The sequence below is a fragment of the Falco biarmicus genome, chromosome 12, assembly GCF_023638135.1.
Source record: "Falco biarmicus isolate bFalBia1 chromosome 12, bFalBia1.pri, whole genome shotgun sequence".
Classification (NCBI taxonomy): domain Eukaryota; kingdom Metazoa; phylum Chordata; class Aves; order Falconiformes; family Falconidae; genus Falco; species Falco biarmicus.
Window position 1 is genome coordinate 20,839,589 of NC_079299.1, and position 17,486 is coordinate 20,857,074.

Here is a 17,486-nt window from a genome sequence, read left to right on the forward strand (position 1 = left end):
GGGAGGGCAAGACCCTCGTGCCACCTCAGAGGCAGGCACAGGGGACAGAGCAACCATTGGCACTTGCCAGTGCTTAAAGTGGCTGTCACATGGTTAAGGCTTCAGAGGATTTAGCAGGGAGCAGGGTGCTGGGAAGGAGAACATGGCCCTCGGGCACCTCTTCGCAAGGTGTGCAAGACTTGCTGCAAATCTAGCTCTGGGCATAGCACTGGGAGCTAACAGAAATGATGGGGAAGGAAGATGAGAGGAGGAGGAAGGGGGAGCTCTCCTCCTTTCTTTCAGGAGACCTCACCCTTCTGGCAGGGACCCGAGAGGGCGGTGGTAATGGTGGGGACACCAGTGTCACCCAAGCACCCAGCCCCATGCAGAAGGAATACGGGCCATTCCTGCTGGGGAGGGATGCGAGCACTATAAATAGTTTGTTTAACACACTACGGCCAGGCCCTGGAAAGCCCCGGCCCATGCACATTCCCTGTTGCTGGCGCTGAGACGGCAGCTGTTGAAAAAGGCCGAATCCAGCAGCTGCTACCCGGAGCTCTCAGCCCCCACCCGGCACCCCCAGCTCTCCCACTCCCTCGCTGGGTGGCTGAGCCCATGGCATCCCTTGGCAGGGATGCCGAGGCTCACCAAGGAGCTGCTAGCTCTGTGCTCGTGTTGGCACTGTTCCCCAGGCCGGCAGTGGCTGCAGGATGCCCCTGCTGCCCTGCTGCTGGTGCTGGAGGGGCGAGGAGGGTGCGGAGGGGGCTTTCCTCCCTGACAGCCCTTGCAGCAGTGGGGATGCTGCTGAGCCTTGCTGGGAGTGGTGAGGCCATGCCCCAATGTGGTGGCAGTTGCTGCCCACGCACGTGCCCTCGGCTGCGGCTCTCCCCAGCTCCGGCTCAGGGTGCTGGGCTGGGCTATGCCCCCCGCCCGCCCGCTCTGCTCACACAAAGGCCCCTTGTGCCCACGGGAGTGACATTCCTGCAGCCATGGGGCCAGGACAGAGCGAAGCACAGCCGAGGGGGAGACAGGGCCAGAGCCCGGCTGCCGGGGCAGCTGGTGGGGCCAGGTGGGGCCAGGCTGCCGGTCCTGCCCCCCCTCCTACGCCTGGAGGATGGACGTGAGCAGCTGGTGGGAGAGGAGGGACCCCCAGGACGGGCAGGCAGCTCTGGACTGCAGGAGGCGGAGGCACAGGGCGCAGGAGGAGATGTTGTGATGTTGGGGAGCAGGAGCAGTGGTGCTGTGCACCCATGGGTGCTGCCTGCTGACCTTGTGCACTCCCACCTAAGGCAGACCTGTGGGATAGGTGTGGGAAAGGTGGGAGTGGGCTGACTCTCGCTGGCGGGTGCCCGTCGCAAGGCAAACCCAAAGCCGGGAGCTGTTTTGGCCACATCTGGCCCCCGGCCCCTCTTGCTCCTCACCTGATACCAGCATTTAAGGACTCTGCTGGGCCTCCTCGTCTCCTTTGCAACTAGGGGGATGAGCCAGGCTACCCTGAGTGGCGTTAGCTGGCAGCTGGGGACCCCCTGCCGATACTGGCCTGCCAGCTGCTGGGGCTGGTGAGGGAAGGGATCTGCCAGCTGGTGCGCGGAGGGAGGGAGGGGGCACCTGTCATCCCAAAGCCAGGGTGTCACTGTGCCCTACAATCGGGCCTGTGTGTGCGTGACGAGGCCTCGCAGCTGGGACAGCAATGACAGCTCCGCGTGCTTGCCCCGGTGCCCTGTTCCCACCTGAGCCCTTGTCTCCTAGAGACTTTGGGATTGCACGGAGGACCAGGGAGCCCTCCACTTGAAAAATCCCTGGGATAACCACACAGCCCTGCTAACAGCACGCTGCTTGTTCTCACTTTGAAGAGCAGGGCTCCCTTACACCTCTTACGTAGCGCTGCTCCTGCATGTTGGCATTAAGACTCTCCTCCAAAGGAAGAGACGAGTTTTATAAAATCCTAGGGGATACAGACCCGCTCCCCACGGCAAGACCTGCACCTGGTGATGCCCATCCACCCATGCCCCAGGCTGGGCAAGCAGCATGCCCTGGGCTTGGCTCTGCATCTCATCCCCCCCTAACCCAGTCCACGGTGAGCAGAGGGAGGACGTGACCCCCAAGTCGGTGCCCAGGCCACACGTCCAACAGATCTTAGTTTATTCCCGGATTGTGCGGTGAGTAGGTGAGGAAGCGGAGCTGCCAGGCTGGCAGCAGTGGTTATTGCTGCAGGTGCATCCTCCAGCAACGGCAGGGGTCTGGGGGATGCTAACTGCCTGCCTCTGAAGGGCAAAGGATGGCTGCCACCCGCCCCCAAGCTGGAGCCACCCCATTACCTCAGAAGGTGAGTGGAGTGCAGGAGCACAGAGAAGTACAAATATGTTGACACTGGAATCCGTCCGCACTGGGCGCAGGAACCCAAGGGAAGAGAGTGTAACAGTGTGGGAGGGTAAGGGGGAAGAAACCCAACTGTGTGCTGGAGAACACTCCCCGAACCACTCCCCCCTCCTCTCTGGGGGAGGGCATCACCTCCTGGGTGCTGGACCCTCCCAGCCCTGCTGTGGGCCATGAGCAGGGGCAGCAGATGCCCCAAGAGCTCCCAGGGATGGAAGAGGAGGCCAAACTGCCATGATGGCAGTGGCGTTGCTGTGCCCACGCAGAAGAGAGGAGCTTCCTGCTGCACTACAGGGTGGCACGTGCTTATGTGGCAGGGGAGACCCCAAACATTCAGTGCTTAAGTTACAGGGCTTGACCCAGTGGAGGGATGCAGGGGCATGGAGCTGGAAGGGATTGTGTTGAAGGCCACGCAGAAGGAGCCAGTGGGCTCCACGCTTTGGTCGTGCTTAGTGGCGATGAGTGCAGTGCAAGGACTTGAAGAGGAGTATGGCCCTTCCTCCTCCCAGAAGGCCACTGTCTCCCCAGGAACCCACTGCATCTGCTTGAGCAAGGCAGTACCTTGGCAGCTGATGCTCCCAGGTGTGGTCACAGAGACAGGCAACGCGTGCCGGTGGGGATGGATGGGGCAGCACTAGAGCAAGCGATACGAGTGTCCCCCTTGGCTCTTTCCCCTGCAGCTCCTGCTTCTCCCTGCTCCGTAGCTGGCGCTCAGCCTACTCCTTCACTCCAGCCATGCAGACGTACCCCATGCTGCTTGCCCTCCTCCTGTTCTGGAGTGGGGAGAGGGGAGGGGGGAGTGGAAAGAAGCCCAGCCCAGAAGAGGAGAAGGGTATCCTCTGCCTGCTTTGACCCCTGGTCCACCAGAGAGTGGCGTGAGGCTTGCTGGGAGGCAGGGCTGGTGGCTCAGCGCAGGATGGAGCAAGGGGGGGAAGAGTATCCTATGTCCAGATCCAAGGGGAGGCACTTGGAGTGGGCCTGGCCCGCTGGGGTGTCCCAGTCGCAGTGGATCTGTCGTGGCTTCTAGCCGCACATCGTCAGCAGCAGCCACTGGGAAGGAGAGGGAGAAGGGATGAGCAGGGGCTACTGCGTTTTTGACATGCCCTTATGTGTCAACTTTGTCGGCCCTCCAAGAAACACGGAGCCTGCAGCAATCCTGTCTTCTCATCTTGATCTTTTACAGGTTCTTTCCCTACCCAAGGGGCCGGAGGGCTTTCTACCACCCACCTCAGGCGCTCCCTTCACACTAATGCCTTGTTCCCTTGTCTCCCACCCCACCTCCCACTGAGCTGAGCTCTTACCTCGGATAGGTTCATGACAGCGGTGCCAGTGCCTTCGGGGTCCATGCTGCGGAAGAACCCTGCAGGGGCACAAGAGCAAGGTGAGCAATGCATCCTTCTGTCCCTGCCCTCCCTGCCCCAGAGCCACCACTCACTGAACATGGCCTCCAGCTTCACCAGGCAGCAGACAAAGTTGTCGAAGTCTACACCCATGTCAGCATCTGCATAGCGGGCCACCACCACCTGATGCAGCTTGTTGTTCAACTTGAAACCTGCAAGGCAGAGAGCAGTCGGCACCCTAGGGAGGCTGGAGAGGAGGGTGTAACTATGAAAGTCCATGCCCCAACCTGAAGGGGCCACCAGCCCAGCCAGGGAAGGGCACCATGTCCAGCCTCAGCAGGAAGAGGCGATGCTCTCCCTGGAGCCATATGACTAGTTAGCAAACTATTCCACCCCAGGTCTCTGCTTCGCTAGGATGGGACCCTGCTGGCCAGAGGACAGAAGCTGGAACCACCTTGTGTGCGTCTCTAACTCCAAGGCTCCAGCACTCAGCACAGCTGGGATGGAGAAAGCCCCATGTAGACATGGGCCACATCTCACTATCACAACAAGTTGGCTCCAAGCATGTAATATAGGCTGATTACACTCTTCTCCAGATATTTGGGACAAGGCTCCAACAGCAGGAGCCCCCATCCCAGCCACATCCTTCTCCAGACCTACCGGCTGACTCTAGAGCCATGCGCATTTCATAGGAGCTCATGGTGCCCGACTTATCCAGGTCGTGTTGGCGGAAGATTCCCTGCAAAACATCATAGAGGATGTGAAGGGCAGGCTCTCCTGTGGCCTCTAGTCTGGCCATCCCCTCATGGTGCTGCCGCAGGAGGGGTGCTACCCCTGTGCAGTGTGCCATGTTCCACGCTCCTCCTCACCAGCCAGCTGCGGATCTTGTTCCACAGGATCTGGAACTCCACCAGCCCGAGGCGGGCACTGCCATCTTTCTGGGGAGCAGAGGGTCAAGGAGAAAACAGCCAGCAAAGGGGCTGGTGTAAAGGCAAAGCCATCAGATCCCTGCCACTCGAGGTGAGAAAAGCCTGGCCACACTTGGCCTGCCCAATTTCTCCCCTAACTTCCCCTCTCTGTCCTCCACCATCAGCAAGATCAGAGCCTGCAACCCAGCAGTTCTGCAATGCTTAAACTTGCTGCCATGTCACTCCCTGTGAGCAGCTGTGCCGCTGCTGTAGGTACCACATTGCTGTGGTGTCCTCGGAGCAAAACTGAGCTGGCCTGCAGCAAAAAGGGATGCTGCAGGGCCAGAATAGAGAAGGGCTCGGAGGTGCTCCTCTACACCCGCCTGACCTCTCAGGTGCGTGTCCTCATGCAAGCAGGAGCACAGGCCATGGCTCCTGTTGCTTTACACCCCTCATTCTTAACTGCTGGTCAGGATGGTTTGGGGAGAAAGAAGCCCAACAGCCCTCATTCCCGTCCAGGAGTGCCTTGAAGGCTGGGTGGCATCCTCTGTGGGGAAGGAAAGCACGGGGAGCTTCCTCCCAGAGGGGAAGGTTGAAGGTGTGAGTAGGGCTGGGCTGGGCTTCTGGTGGTGGAGCCAGGGCCCAAAGCAAGCAGGGGAACTGATGGCCCTTTCCAAAAAGCCTGCTGCTAAAGCCCAGGTGTGTAGGACAAGCGGCCCTGAAGCCGCAAGGACGCTTTCCTTCCTTCTCCTGATTAAACAGCCTTGGCACAGCCAGAAAGCCAAGCCCCAGCTCCCACGGAAAAGTCTTGATGCTGGCAGGCTGAGCACCAGGGAATCTGGTCCCTGCCCACAGCGCCAAGAGGATACATCCATCAGGTTGACCATATTGCGGCAGGAGTCCAGGCTGAACCCATCTGTCTTCAGATCTTTGTCTGCAGACAGAGGAGGAGGTTGAGGATATGCATCAAAACCCAACCTGCTGAGCAGGCCCAGGCTGTGGGGAGCACGGGGAGGATGGGCAGCACTTACGTCTAGCGATGACTCTGTTCAGAATAGTTCGGAGCTCGAAGACACTGATTTCCATGTCCTGCAGCAGAAGCAGAGTTAGCAGCACCCCTTGCCTGCTCTCTGCCCCACTTGTGGCCCTTTCCCTCCTCCTGCCTAAGCATCTCCACCTTAGTCACAAAGCATCAGGGTGCCAGTGCATTTCCTGCATGCCCAGAAGAGTTTGGGCCACAGCTGGATGCCCCTTCTCCAAATCTGTCCCCATCACACCACCCCTGGGGGCAGCTGGGCTCAGCTGTGGTGGAGATGGACTTGTCTGCAGGATGGGACTGAGTGAGCATGGGGTGGGCTGGAGTTCTCATGGCCAGGTGTCCCCTCCCATCCCCTCTCCAGGCCAGGGCTCTCCAGGGCTTGGCGCAGCTGTACCCACCTCCCCTGCCAGCTGCTGGAACATGTTCTTGAAGCCATCCTCTATGTCATCCTCAGTTATTTCCTCCTGGGGTGACGCAGGCCAGAAAGAAGAGGTTAGTGGTCAACCTGGGCTCTGCCCTGCCTTCCATGCTCAGCAAACCCAAACTGGAAGGAAAGCTCTTCCTTGTTCTTCTCATTTTTGTTACTTCCCACATCCCATCACCTTGACAGCCCCTCTCCAGACACTGTGACATCCCAAACCCAGGCAGCCTACAGCTCCTCTTCCCAAGCCCCAGAGCCTCAGCATCAACCAAACCAAAGTGGTGGCTCCTACCTCATCTGCCAGATCTGCCGAGATCTCCTCATCCAGCTCCCTGGGAGCAGAAAGGAGGAACGAAGTGATTAAATGGGGTCCCCAGCCAGCAGGCTGCCTGTGGTGGGGAGATGTCCCACTGTTCACAGACACAGGGCATCCGCTGGCCAGGCAAGGACTCACGCTGTGTCTGACTGCTTCTCAGTGAAGACCCGCAGGATGAAGTCGGCCTCCTTATGTGGCTCAAAAGTTGAGGGCACAACGATGTACTCGCCCGGGGGCAGCCGGATCTGGTTGCTCACCTCCCGCAGGTTGATGAAGGTCTCAGACCGTGCCCGTGACTGGTTTCGCAGGAAGAAGTCCTTCTTCAAGTGCACAGGCTGGCTGCCCTGGGCCTGGGGGAACAAACGTGCTATGGACCACTGCCCCACAACACGGGGGACCCACAGGGAGAGGTGGGACCAAAGCCAGCCCTGTCGGGCAGGACATCCCTGCCCTGTCCATCCCAGCAGGAGCCATCCCTCCTGCCTGCATGGAGGTGCCCAGCACCCATTAGCACCCTAGCCACTGCCAGCACGGTGGGAGCTCCCACACCACTGGGTGCACAAGTGTGCATGCATGTGCATTAACCCATTCCTTGCACTCTGCCCAAGAGGGGGTAGGCTCCAGTAGCGCAGGACGTACCTCCTCAGGAACCTGCAGGGAGGAGAGAAAAGGGGAAAAAAATCAGAATCCCTGTACCTGCTCCCTTCCCTTACAGCTGCAGGGAGCACGGGATGGGGGACATTAACCCGCAGATTGGCCGAAGCAGGTGGGAAAGGTTTCCTTGAGGACTGGGGTGCCAGGCTGAGGCAGGACTGGCAGGGCTGACCCAGTCCCAAGGAAGCAGCATCAGGGTGGGCAGGGGTTACCTCGTAGACAGCGAAGCCAATGGTGTGCATGTCGCCCCCGACCCGCCGCTCCCCGCCGCCGGTGCTTCTGCATCAGAGCCACCAGAAAGCTGCAGGCTACCTCGTCGTCCCCAGGGTCGTCATCCTCTTCCAGCAGCTTGATCTTAAACTGGGGGTTGATCCAGAATGTGGCTGGGAGGAAGAGGATGCATGGATGAGACATCCTGCTCCATCACGCTGCCAAAAGCGGACATATGGATGGGAGAGGTACCTGGGTGATTCCTGCAGCCCCCAGCAGTGCTCCCCCGGCGCCACGTGCCCTCAAACACCTGTGTGTGCCATCTGCTGAGCTCGTCCTTGGTGAGGGCATCGGGGGTCAGGTTGCAAATCTCCAGCCTGGAGAACTCCCTCATGAAGTCCCGGAAAGACATCCTGTGGGAGGCAGGCAGGGGCTGAGGCTAGGCCGCTGCTGAGGGGGAGGGAGGAGAGCACAAGCAGCTCTGGACCCAGCCAACATTTTGGGAGAATTAAGTGACAGCAAGACCTTCTACCCTGAGTTACAGCTCACTTAAAGCCTGCTGCTGGGCTTGGGGAAGACTGTGTATTTACCCTTCCTAGATGTTTATTTCGCATTTAGTTGGGCTGTATTTCCCTGAAGGGAGGAAAATTATTAACTAGATCAGATGACAGAATGTTAGCAGGCTCTCCAGTGCTGGAATGTCAGCTCATAAAGGCAGGTCATGTGCTTCAGGTGAAGTAGGACGGCAGGATCTCCCTCCAGCTACTCTGCTCCTTCCCAGGCTAACTGCTGAAAAAAAGCAGCACTTTGCTGTGGCACTCACCAGAACTCTCCATCCTCCATCTTCAGCTGCAGCTCTTCCCTGTCATCAGGGTCAATGTTGTCCCACTCAGAGGAGCTGGAATAGCAGGAGAGAGACAATTAAATGAGGACTACTCAAGGTGAATTCAGAGCTGCCCTCAACTGCCCCCCTCTCTGATGTGAAGGGCACGGCACACTGAACTTGCGGTGCTCTTGATTGCTGTGTGTGCGGAGCCCACTGGCCTGCCAGCAGCGGGACTGAAGTCTCCCATCTGTCCAACTCACCCATCGCTCCAGGCTCCGGTCCACTCCACCTGACCCCAGGGGTTCCTGATGCGGATGAGCTGCTCCTGCTGTCCCCGGTAGTTCACCTGCCACAGGAGGTTTTATTTTATTTTATTTATTTTAAAGGAATTTTATTGCTATTCAAGTCTCATCTAGCCAACTCACATCTCTGAAGGCTGTGACAGAATAGGCATGGCCCTTCACCAGCTTCTTGAAGGTCACTGCTTCCATATCAAAGGCACTTGTGATCTGAGGAGAGTGTGCAAAACTCAAGTGAATGCAATTGAATTCGTGCAGTCCTATCCCTACCTCTTCCCTCCACCATGTGGAGAATTCCCCTTGCTTTGCACTGCTCCAGCCACGAGAAGCAGAAGGTAGCAACTCCCTGTGCTCAAAGGCTGCTGGCTGAGGAGGATTTAAAGACAGTTTCCCTGCCAGAGGACCCTGGAGATCCAGCGGGGAACCACCCAAACTTCAGAAAGCAAGAAAAGGATTTAATGAGAGGGAGATGGAAAACGCTGTTCCAGCTAATTCACAGACACTGATGCAAGACGTGGCCAGAGCTATAGGCAGACCCTTGCTCAGCAGTCCGCACTTGAGATGGACATTCCTGTTCCACCCAAAGGAGCCCATTCACAGCAGCTGGGCTGCAGCCCCACACACAGTGCCCCAGGGCTGCCACGCTGGCTCTGGAAAGTGTGCTCTGCTAAGAGGGGAAAGAATTAACCTCCTGCCCAGTGTCCCAGCGAGGGGACTGCTGGCACAGTCTCAGGCTGCGAGGCCTCGCTTTGGCCATTACTAGGGCAGAGCCCCTGGTTCATGCCAGTGCACCACTTACGTCGATGGAGCAGCCCAGCAGGGAACCTCTCTCCAGCGCCTTGCGGATGATGTGGCCCATGTTGCGCGGCGGCCGCTTGAGGTCATACATCTCTGCCACGCCGCCGGTGAAGTCCTCGAAGCCCTCGGTGGTGCTGCCCCCTGACAGCGACTCATAGCAGCCGTTCAGCCTGAGCACCGGTGGGTGAGGGGGCACGTGAGGTGACAAGGATAGCACACTGCTGCTCCCCAGGCACCCAGCGCCAGCAGGGCCAGGGACAGAAAAGACCCCCTCGCTTCTGCCCCGCACAGTGAGGGGCCCTGTCCCCCACCCGCCCACGTGCCCACCACAGGGGTACCCACTTGGCATAGGCCTTCTCCAGCAGAGCACTCCAGAACTCGGTGCACTCTGCCGAGTGGACAAACAGGAGCTCCCCGTCCTTGGTGGGCAGCTGGTCATCCACTACCACATCCACCCATTCACCAAACTGCCAGATCTGGGGGGTCAGGAGAGAGTGGGGTGAGCTCAGAGCATCACACAACTTGCTCATCCCTACCCCAGAGGGATGCCCTCACCCAGTGCCCTCCTTCCCAACCCCAGCCCAACCAGCTGTGGAGGGCCAGGAGCTCCCAGCCCACCTGGAAGTGGAAGATGCCAGCATAGTCCTCCTGGAAGCTCTGCCCGTGGGGCACCACACGGTGCAGGAGCTCCTCATTGAGCGTGAGGGAGCCGATGGCAGCCAGCAGCCAGCAGTCACCTGGGGGAGGAGAGGAAGCTGGTGTGAGCACCCACCACCTTCCTAGCTGGCCGGGGTAGGTGGTGGATGTGTAGGACCCCACAGCGTGCTTTTTTGCAAACGTTTGGGGCTTCCCCACTCAGAAAGCACATGAAGAAACCAGAGAGGGTCCAACAGATGAATGGAGCTCAGGGAGCCAGGCTCACTCAGCCTGCCTTGGAGAGAAGTGTTAGCTCAAGGCAACAAGGAACAATCCTCCCTGACTTGGAGCCACTGTCCAGACCATGACATACAGCCAGCCCTCCTGCAGCCGCTTATCTAGGCCCTCCAGGGACTCATTCATGTGTCTGCCCTCTGTATCTCAGACACGGAGTTCTGCAGCAGAATTACACTTTGCATTTAAAAAAAAAATTCATCGAGCAAGAGGTCTAATGCTTCTGCCCCAGCTTCTCACATTGTGAGCAACACCACTGCACTTTTCCTTCCAAGTGCTCTTAACCACAAGTGCTGCTCCAGGCCAGCACTGCACTTTAAAATCCATTGCCGCAGTTCCCCTTTCCCTTTTGCCTTTGAAGACTGTCGCACCATAGCTTTAAGCCTGGATAACCTGTATGGGACTGTGGTTTGACCAAATGGCATTTTAGACTTTTTAATAACCACCTGAACACCACCGCAGTGCTCAGGGCTGTTATCTGCTCCAGTTACCACTGCAAGTTTGTTCTAATTACTGAATACATTAAATGTGGTCAGCCCTGAAACCAGCGTGCTATATGTGCTAAGGCACATGATACTTCCAGCCAAATGCCTAATTCAGATCAGGATGACACTCTTGGTGGTACCCAGATCTGGTTCTGATGACCATGAAATCCCAGTTGCCAGTCCTTCCAGCCTACCCAGCCCATTAACACTGCTTCCCTTGTCTTAGTGCCTTTGCCTTGGAGAAATGATAAATTGCCACTTGCACTTTGTAGCTCTCCTCTCGGTTCCTTCCTGCCACACTGTGTTCTTTCACAAATACTTTGCCATGACCAGCATGTCCTCACCTCAGTTTGTTACTGTCATCCAGCTGCCACCCCTCACCATTTACCAAAGCAGAGACCTCTTTGGAGCAGCTCCTGGCACTGTCAGCATGTTTCAGGCATGAATACACCCAAAACCTCCCCTGGTCTTAGCATGGTCAAGCTGTGCACACAGCACCCCATTTTCATGGAGCCTTAACCTAGAGCCACCAGGAGGCACAGGGTGTCCCCAGCCTCCCAGTTTCCACCACACTAAATGGGAAGGGAACCTTTGGTACAGAGATGGCTGTGCAGTCTGGCATGAAAATGTGCTGCATGGGCCTGGGGAAAGGTGCTGTGAAACAGGTCCACCCTCAGCCTTACAGAAACACCTCTTCTCCAGCCACGCCAACCCTCCCCAGGCACTGCTCTCCAGACTAAGGTCTGGGGATACAGCTCCAGCACTCACCCAGAGCCCCCTGGCAGATGTCTGTCCGGGTTGCACCGCCAACGATGAACTGCGGGTCATCCACTAATTCCTGCAGGAGAAGGAGAGAATCAGACGCTGGTGCTGAATCTTGGCAGGGCCTAGGCTTCTGTGGGGCTGGCCCCCGCTGCAGCTCTGACTTCGGAGGAAGGGAATACAGTCCCTGAGAGACGCACCCCACCTGCCCTCTGCCAGGGAGATCTGCTTGACTGCAACCCCAAGGCCATCACAGTAAGGCAAGACAAGATCTGCAGTAGCCATGTGCGTACACAGCTAGACAGACTAACGGCATTCCCCTTGCGCTCGAGGCACCGGGGAACATACACCCCCAAAAGCCCCAGTAACTGAGGGTGACACATCCATGCCATGACACCTAGAAGCAACGACACAGCCTGCCCACTTTAAAGCCCACAGTCTGCTGCCCAGAGGAAGCAGGACCTGCTAGACACAACGCTCTTCTGAACAGACGCTTATGGGGCATTGCCAGGCCCTTGGGATAGGATGCTGTGAAGCACTGGAGAAACTTTGAGCACTGAGAGAAGCAGGCCAGGGCCAGGCTGCAGCTTGGCAAACCACGTCAGTGCAGACCTTGCAGGGCAGGGACGCCAGCCCAGCCTGAAAAGAAGCCAGCCCAGCACTTACCGATGGACGCTTCCACACCACCCCCCGCGTCTTGCTGGAATGTGGCCCCAGCTCCTTGAATCCGAGGGCAGAGGGGCCGGCTGGGAACTGGGGGTCCCTAAAGAGGGTGCCGCTCTCAATGCACTCCTGTTTGAGGGCCTCATAGTCCTGGTTGAGGTATTTGATAGCGTTGTCGTGTTGGCCAACGCCTTCGGCTCTCAGGCGGTCCCTTTGCAGACGGGCAGCCATCCCACCAAAGGGCATCATGGCTGGGCACCGGCAGCACTGCCTTCAGCTCTGCTCCCTGCAACGAAACAGGCACAGCCAGGCTGAGGCAGGGCCCAGCACCCCTGCACCGCCCTGGGGACGTCAGCCATTTCACACAGTGCCAGGCTCAGGGCTGGATCCCCAGCTGCCCACCACCTCCACGGCGGGGACCTTTTCTGCTGGCACTGCCCAGGAGCAACGAGCAGAGCCTGCACACGGAGCATCCCCAGGGTGTGCCGGCGTGCCAGGAGAGCCCCCTCAGATGCCACCCCCAGCTGCAGCCCCATTCTGGGCCACAGCCTCCAGCCCGGCCACCGCAGCCCTGCTGTCCGTAGGGGACACTGACCGAGCAGAGCGGCTCTGAGGGCCGGCTGGCAGGAGGCAGCCCGTGGCTCTCCCGTTCCATCCCGCTGAGCAGAAAGGCCAAGCTCAGAGGAATTTCAGGCACTTTCGCCACTTTCCGCCCCCATCAACAGCCTCTCCTCCCGGCACAGCCTTCCGGGACCTTCCCTCCTCTCGTCCGTTGCAGCTGTGATGGTGTCAGCGGCCCGCAGCTTCTCCCAGCCCCGGGCTCCGCTCCCTCTCCCGGCTGCCCCAGCACTGAGTCAGTAGGGCCGGGAAGGGAGGAGCCCTGCGGGGGCAGGAGGGCCCTGTCGGCCCGGGGGGGACGGCGGAGGGAAGAGGCGGGACGGCCCAGGGTGACTCAAGTGGAGCAGCCTGCGGGGAGGCGCCGGGGAAGGGATGGGGGATGCCGCGGGGAAGGGATGGGGGATGCCGCGGGGCACCCGGGGACGGGGCAGGGCAGAGCCCCCCACTGTGCCGGTCCCTTGCCCTGGCGAAGGCCTTGCCACAGGCGTCCCCTGGCAGCTCACGGCTGGGTGCTTCGAACCGGCAGGAACAGCACAGGGCGCTGCCCGGGTGGGAAGGAGCTGTCTGGTCCGCGCAGGCAGGGTCACCTGCAGCAGGGCCGTGGGGCAGGTGCCACCACCACGGGCCCACCGGCGTTGCGGCTCACCCTGCCCCGCTCCCCAGCTGTCTCAGCTGCTGCCAAATACTCCAGAGGTTTCTCCGCGTGAGGCAGCGGAGCAGTCCTTGGGCGAGTAACCCAGGAGCTAGCAGCCCACTCTGAGCGGCTGAGGGAGCAAGGTGCAGCCTGGCTCTGGAGAGGCAGCTCTCCTTGGCTGAGGGAAGGCAAGTGACAGCGAGAAGGGTACAAGCCCCTGGCACAGGGCATAAACTTGGCTGCTAACCCAAGAGGCTGCCCTAACCAGAAGCTTTTCAGGAGGAAAATCTACTCCTCCCCGTCACTCTGCCAGTCTGGGGATGCTCTAAACTCGCTATCCTTCTCCAAGGCAGTGCCAGCTCTTCTCTACAACGGCCCCAAATCTATGGAGCTCAGCCCTTCTCCACTGCCTCCTCCCTCACACTCCTGCTCTGCAGCCAGCACCCTGGCAGCCTCTCCCAGTGTCGAGATACTCGTTGCCTGCAGGGCTGGCGGGATGGCTCCTCTGCTCCAAGCACCTGCCCAGAGCCCAGAGGGGCTGTGGGAGGAGGAATCCTAAATACAGCCACTTGCACAGCCTCCAGCACCCACCTCGCCACCTCCCCGGCACTCACACCCCAGCACCCACACCCCAGCCTGCCGAGGGCCAGGAAACTCCCCCTGCCCACAGCCCCTACCCCCTCTTCCCCCCTGCCTACCGGTGCTGGACATGGCCGCAGACATGGGGAGCTGCGTTGCAGCCCAGACACGGGCACCGTACAAGTTATTCTTAGCTCTGTGGCTCAAAATACTTGGGAAGGTTGTGCTTAGTGGCAGACGGAGGTCACGCAAGCGCAGAGCAAGCAAAAACATTTCAGACCCCTGGATGGGACAGGAACCACGCAGGGGCCTTAAGCGATGGGGTCAGTTGCTGACACCCCTGCCAGGCTGATGCTGCAGGCTCTTCTCGGAGGAGGAAAGGCGGTTGCAGAGACAAGCCAAGCCCCCAGGGCAGTTTTCCACACCAGGCAATCTTCATCCACAATATGATGCTTTCCAGTATCATGGGCATCTCTGACCCCTCCCAGGTGGGAGCAGAAAGACATGCTGGTCCCTGCCGGGTCCCTGATACCTTTGCACCTTAGCACACACTGAAAAGCCCCTGGACAGCATCATTGCTGAAACCCAGCCAAAAATCTCTGCAGATCCCTGGTTGCCAGCTGCTCTCGGAGACGGAAGGAAGGGGGAGCTCCCTTCCTCAACACGAGCCAGGCCGAGTCCGGACACCGCATTCTGCCGCATACTCAGCTCGGGGCAAGGGGCCACAGCCGCCCCGAGGGTCCCACACTGCGCAAGCAGCTCTCAAGCCCTTCCCAGCCCCCCGGGTGACAAAGATCCTCCTTTCCCACAAGCTCCCCTTTGTCCTCGCGCAACCCCTCAACGAGATGCGGCGTTGGCTGGGGGGTCGGCAGCGCATCCCGGGTGGCTGCGGTACCCATTTCACTCACCGCCCTGACTAGGAAGCCTCCGGGTCCCTGCGGCTGCGTTACCTAACGCAAAAATCCCCGCGGACCGGCGGGGCCGGGAGGGACCGGGAGGAACCGGGAGCCCGGCGGGAAGCAGCCGCGGGGGCCTCCGCCCTGCCCGCCGCCCGCCAGCGGGGACCGTCCGCGGGGACCCCCGGCGCTGGCCCCATGCTGGGGGTCGGATAAGGGCGAGGATGGAGGAGGGGGGAGGAGGGGGACTTACGGAAGCTGCCGCCGCCGCCACCGCCCTGCCCGCTTCAGCCCAGCCCAGCCCGGCCCGGCTCGGCACGGCCCCGCCGCGGAAGGTGGGGTTTCGGCGGGCAGGATGTGCGAGCAGAGCCGGGAGGGCGGTGGGAGGGGGAATTAAAGGCGCAGCGACTGCTCGCAGCTACCGGGAGATTTACCGGGGCCGCCGGGCTGGGCGCCCTCCTCACCTTTGATCTAAGCAATGGGCTCGGTCCACAGGGAAACCGGGGCTGGAAGGAGTAAAGGAGGTGACCTGCCCCTGGGAAAGGGTTTAGGAGTGACACGGCACTGCCCCGTGCTGCTGGCACCCCAGCTTGGCTGGACAGAGCTCTGTGCTGCGCCTCATCCCTTGTTGTTGACCTTACGGTGCCACGGCTGAGCCGAGACATCCCTTCTCCTTCCCCTGTGCCCGGCGGGGCTGTGCTCACACCACCTTCTCGTGCAAGCCTTGGCGGCCATGGCCAGCACCCACCCCACCAGCTGCCCCTTGCTGCTGGGTGCCGGCAGGGCCCACCTCCAGCAGGCCCCGCTGCCTGGGGCTGCCCGTACGTGCCCTCCATGACTCATGGCATGGCTATGCGGGGTGGTGGTGGGGTGGTGCCATTGCCAGCGGGCACGGCCACAGCGGGGCTCGGCACAGCACCACACAACCCGCTGTGGTGCAACATGGCTTTGCCTGGCATGGCATGGCCCAGCATGGACTGGCGTGGCTTAGCCCAGCACGGCCAACGTGGCTCAGTACAGCATGGTTTGGCCTGGCATGACCAGCTCAGCATGGCCCGGCCCAGCCCCAGGAAGAAGCTCTGCATTGCCATCCTTCTGGTGCCAGGGCTGAACATGGTGATCCCAACGAGTGTCACCAGCTGCGGGGCTCCTCCTCCTCCCCTCACGCCTGGTTGCAGCCGGGGAAGCTGTGCCCATACCCCCTCACTGCCGGAGCTGGCATCCAGCTGCTCCTCAAGAGCACCTGCCTTCTAACCCACCTGTCTTGCCCCAGGAGGGCAAATCCTTCCTAAGCAGGGAGCAGGTTGCACATGGGATCAAGAGCTCTGTCTCTTGCCTGAGGGAAGGGCAACTAGAACATTCAAAACCAGCTGTAGCCAGGTCCTGCTACACCTACAAGAGAACATGCCAGCCCTGGCTGCCACCCAGTGGCACTGCCATGTTGCCATCTCCAGCTAGGAGAGCCCACCCACCGCGGGCAGCTCATTCTGCCCACCCTGGTGCAGAGGAAGCTTTGGGGTGCCCTGCTCTGGGTTGCCACAGTGGCTGCTCCATCTTACCTTCAGCCAGAAGGCGGCTGCATCACTGCCCGCGGGCTAGAAGCATAGGGGGGTCCCTGCTGGGGCCACCAGCCAGCTCCGAGGCAAGCTGCAGGCAGCAGCATGCTTTCAGAGGAGCAAGCAGACCTGAAGCGCCAGGACTTGTTCCTGCTTTGGGCTTGTGCCTGAACAGCTCTGTAGCTTTTCCTCTGGTCTTGACCACTAGTGATCCACTCAGATCCACCCAGAACAGTGCCTGTCCTTGTTGTGACCCATTCATCGCTTGCCTCATTACCCCTCGATAGTCTTTAAAGCTGCTTTCACAGCTCACTCTCCTGGGGTAGGAGGCAGCTCCCCCGTAATCCTGTCACACACGTAATCCTGTCACACACGCTGTCTCATGTCCTGCCTCTTCTGCTTGGGAGCAATTTTTGTCAAATGTGCACAAATACCTGCACAATTTCCTTGTTCCCTTCCCTCAAGCTTCCCTTTGCAGCGATGCCTGCAAGGACTTGGCAGCAGGCACTGTTCTTCGGTTCTCTTTGTCTGTGCCCAGGCATCGCCTCTTCCCAGTACCCTGGCTGTGGGCTGCCAGGGGCGGGAGAGTGCTTTGTGCCCAGCTCACGCTGCGCTGCTGGCACACGGAGCCACAGAGCCTGAACACAGCGAGGTGGGAAGGGAGCTGGGAGCCCGGGGTCACTCCGCCCCGCAGCTCCCCTCTCCGCGGTGCCATCCTCTGAGCAACGGCCACCACACGCAAGTTAATGAGGAGGCAGCAGCTGCCCGGGGCCCCCCCAGCTCCGGCCTGCGCCAGGGCAGCAATCCTGCGGGCTGGCTGAGCTACAAGCAGCATCACATGGCAGGAAAGCGCTCCCCGCCTGGCTGTGCTCCAGGGGTCTGGCACCCCTCACCCCTTCCCAAAGGCTTCAGCTGTCCACCCAAACCAGGCTAGGTGACAGCAGCCACATAAATTGCTATTAGGACCGTACGGTTGGGCTGACACGTCCCGCCAAGGCTACAGACAAAACTCCCCTCCTCTCCCACACCATTCCCAAAGCATCTTCCCCCACCCAGCCTCAGCGCGTGCAGCTCCCCAGCCACCTGCTTTTAGCAGCAATGCCTCCGATGCCTCCACCAGCCAGAGGGAGAGCCCACTTGGGCTGGGAGAGCCCCCGAGCCACGGCTGGGTTCCCGGCAGCTGCGCAGGGCTTGTGC

At 60.0% G+C, this 17,486-nt stretch overlaps 1 protein-coding gene across 1 annotated transcript; it reads right to left on the reverse strand.

The window, feature by feature from the left end:
- Positions 1 to 2,104: 2,104 nt before the first annotated feature.
- Positions 2,105 to 15,105, reverse strand: CAPN11 (calpain 11). The gene is given in 23 exon segments (XM_056357582.1): positions 2,105 to 3,405; positions 3,657 to 3,715; positions 3,791 to 3,907; positions 4,356 to 4,434; positions 4,565 to 4,633; positions 5,473 to 5,537; positions 5,635 to 5,692; positions 6,041 to 6,106; positions 6,356 to 6,395; positions 6,518 to 6,729; positions 7,019 to 7,030; positions 7,246 to 7,296; positions 7,298 to 7,416; positions 7,496 to 7,656; positions 8,067 to 8,141; positions 8,330 to 8,415; positions 8,495 to 8,578; positions 9,168 to 9,336; positions 9,509 to 9,642; positions 9,785 to 9,903; positions 11,350 to 11,419; positions 12,010 to 12,292; positions 14,987 to 15,105. Coding segments are annotated over 22 exon segments (2,118 nt in total). The 5' UTR covers positions 12,256 to 12,292; positions 14,987 to 15,105; the 3' UTR covers positions 2,105 to 3,378.
- Positions 15,106 to 17,486: the final 2,381 nt, after the last annotated feature.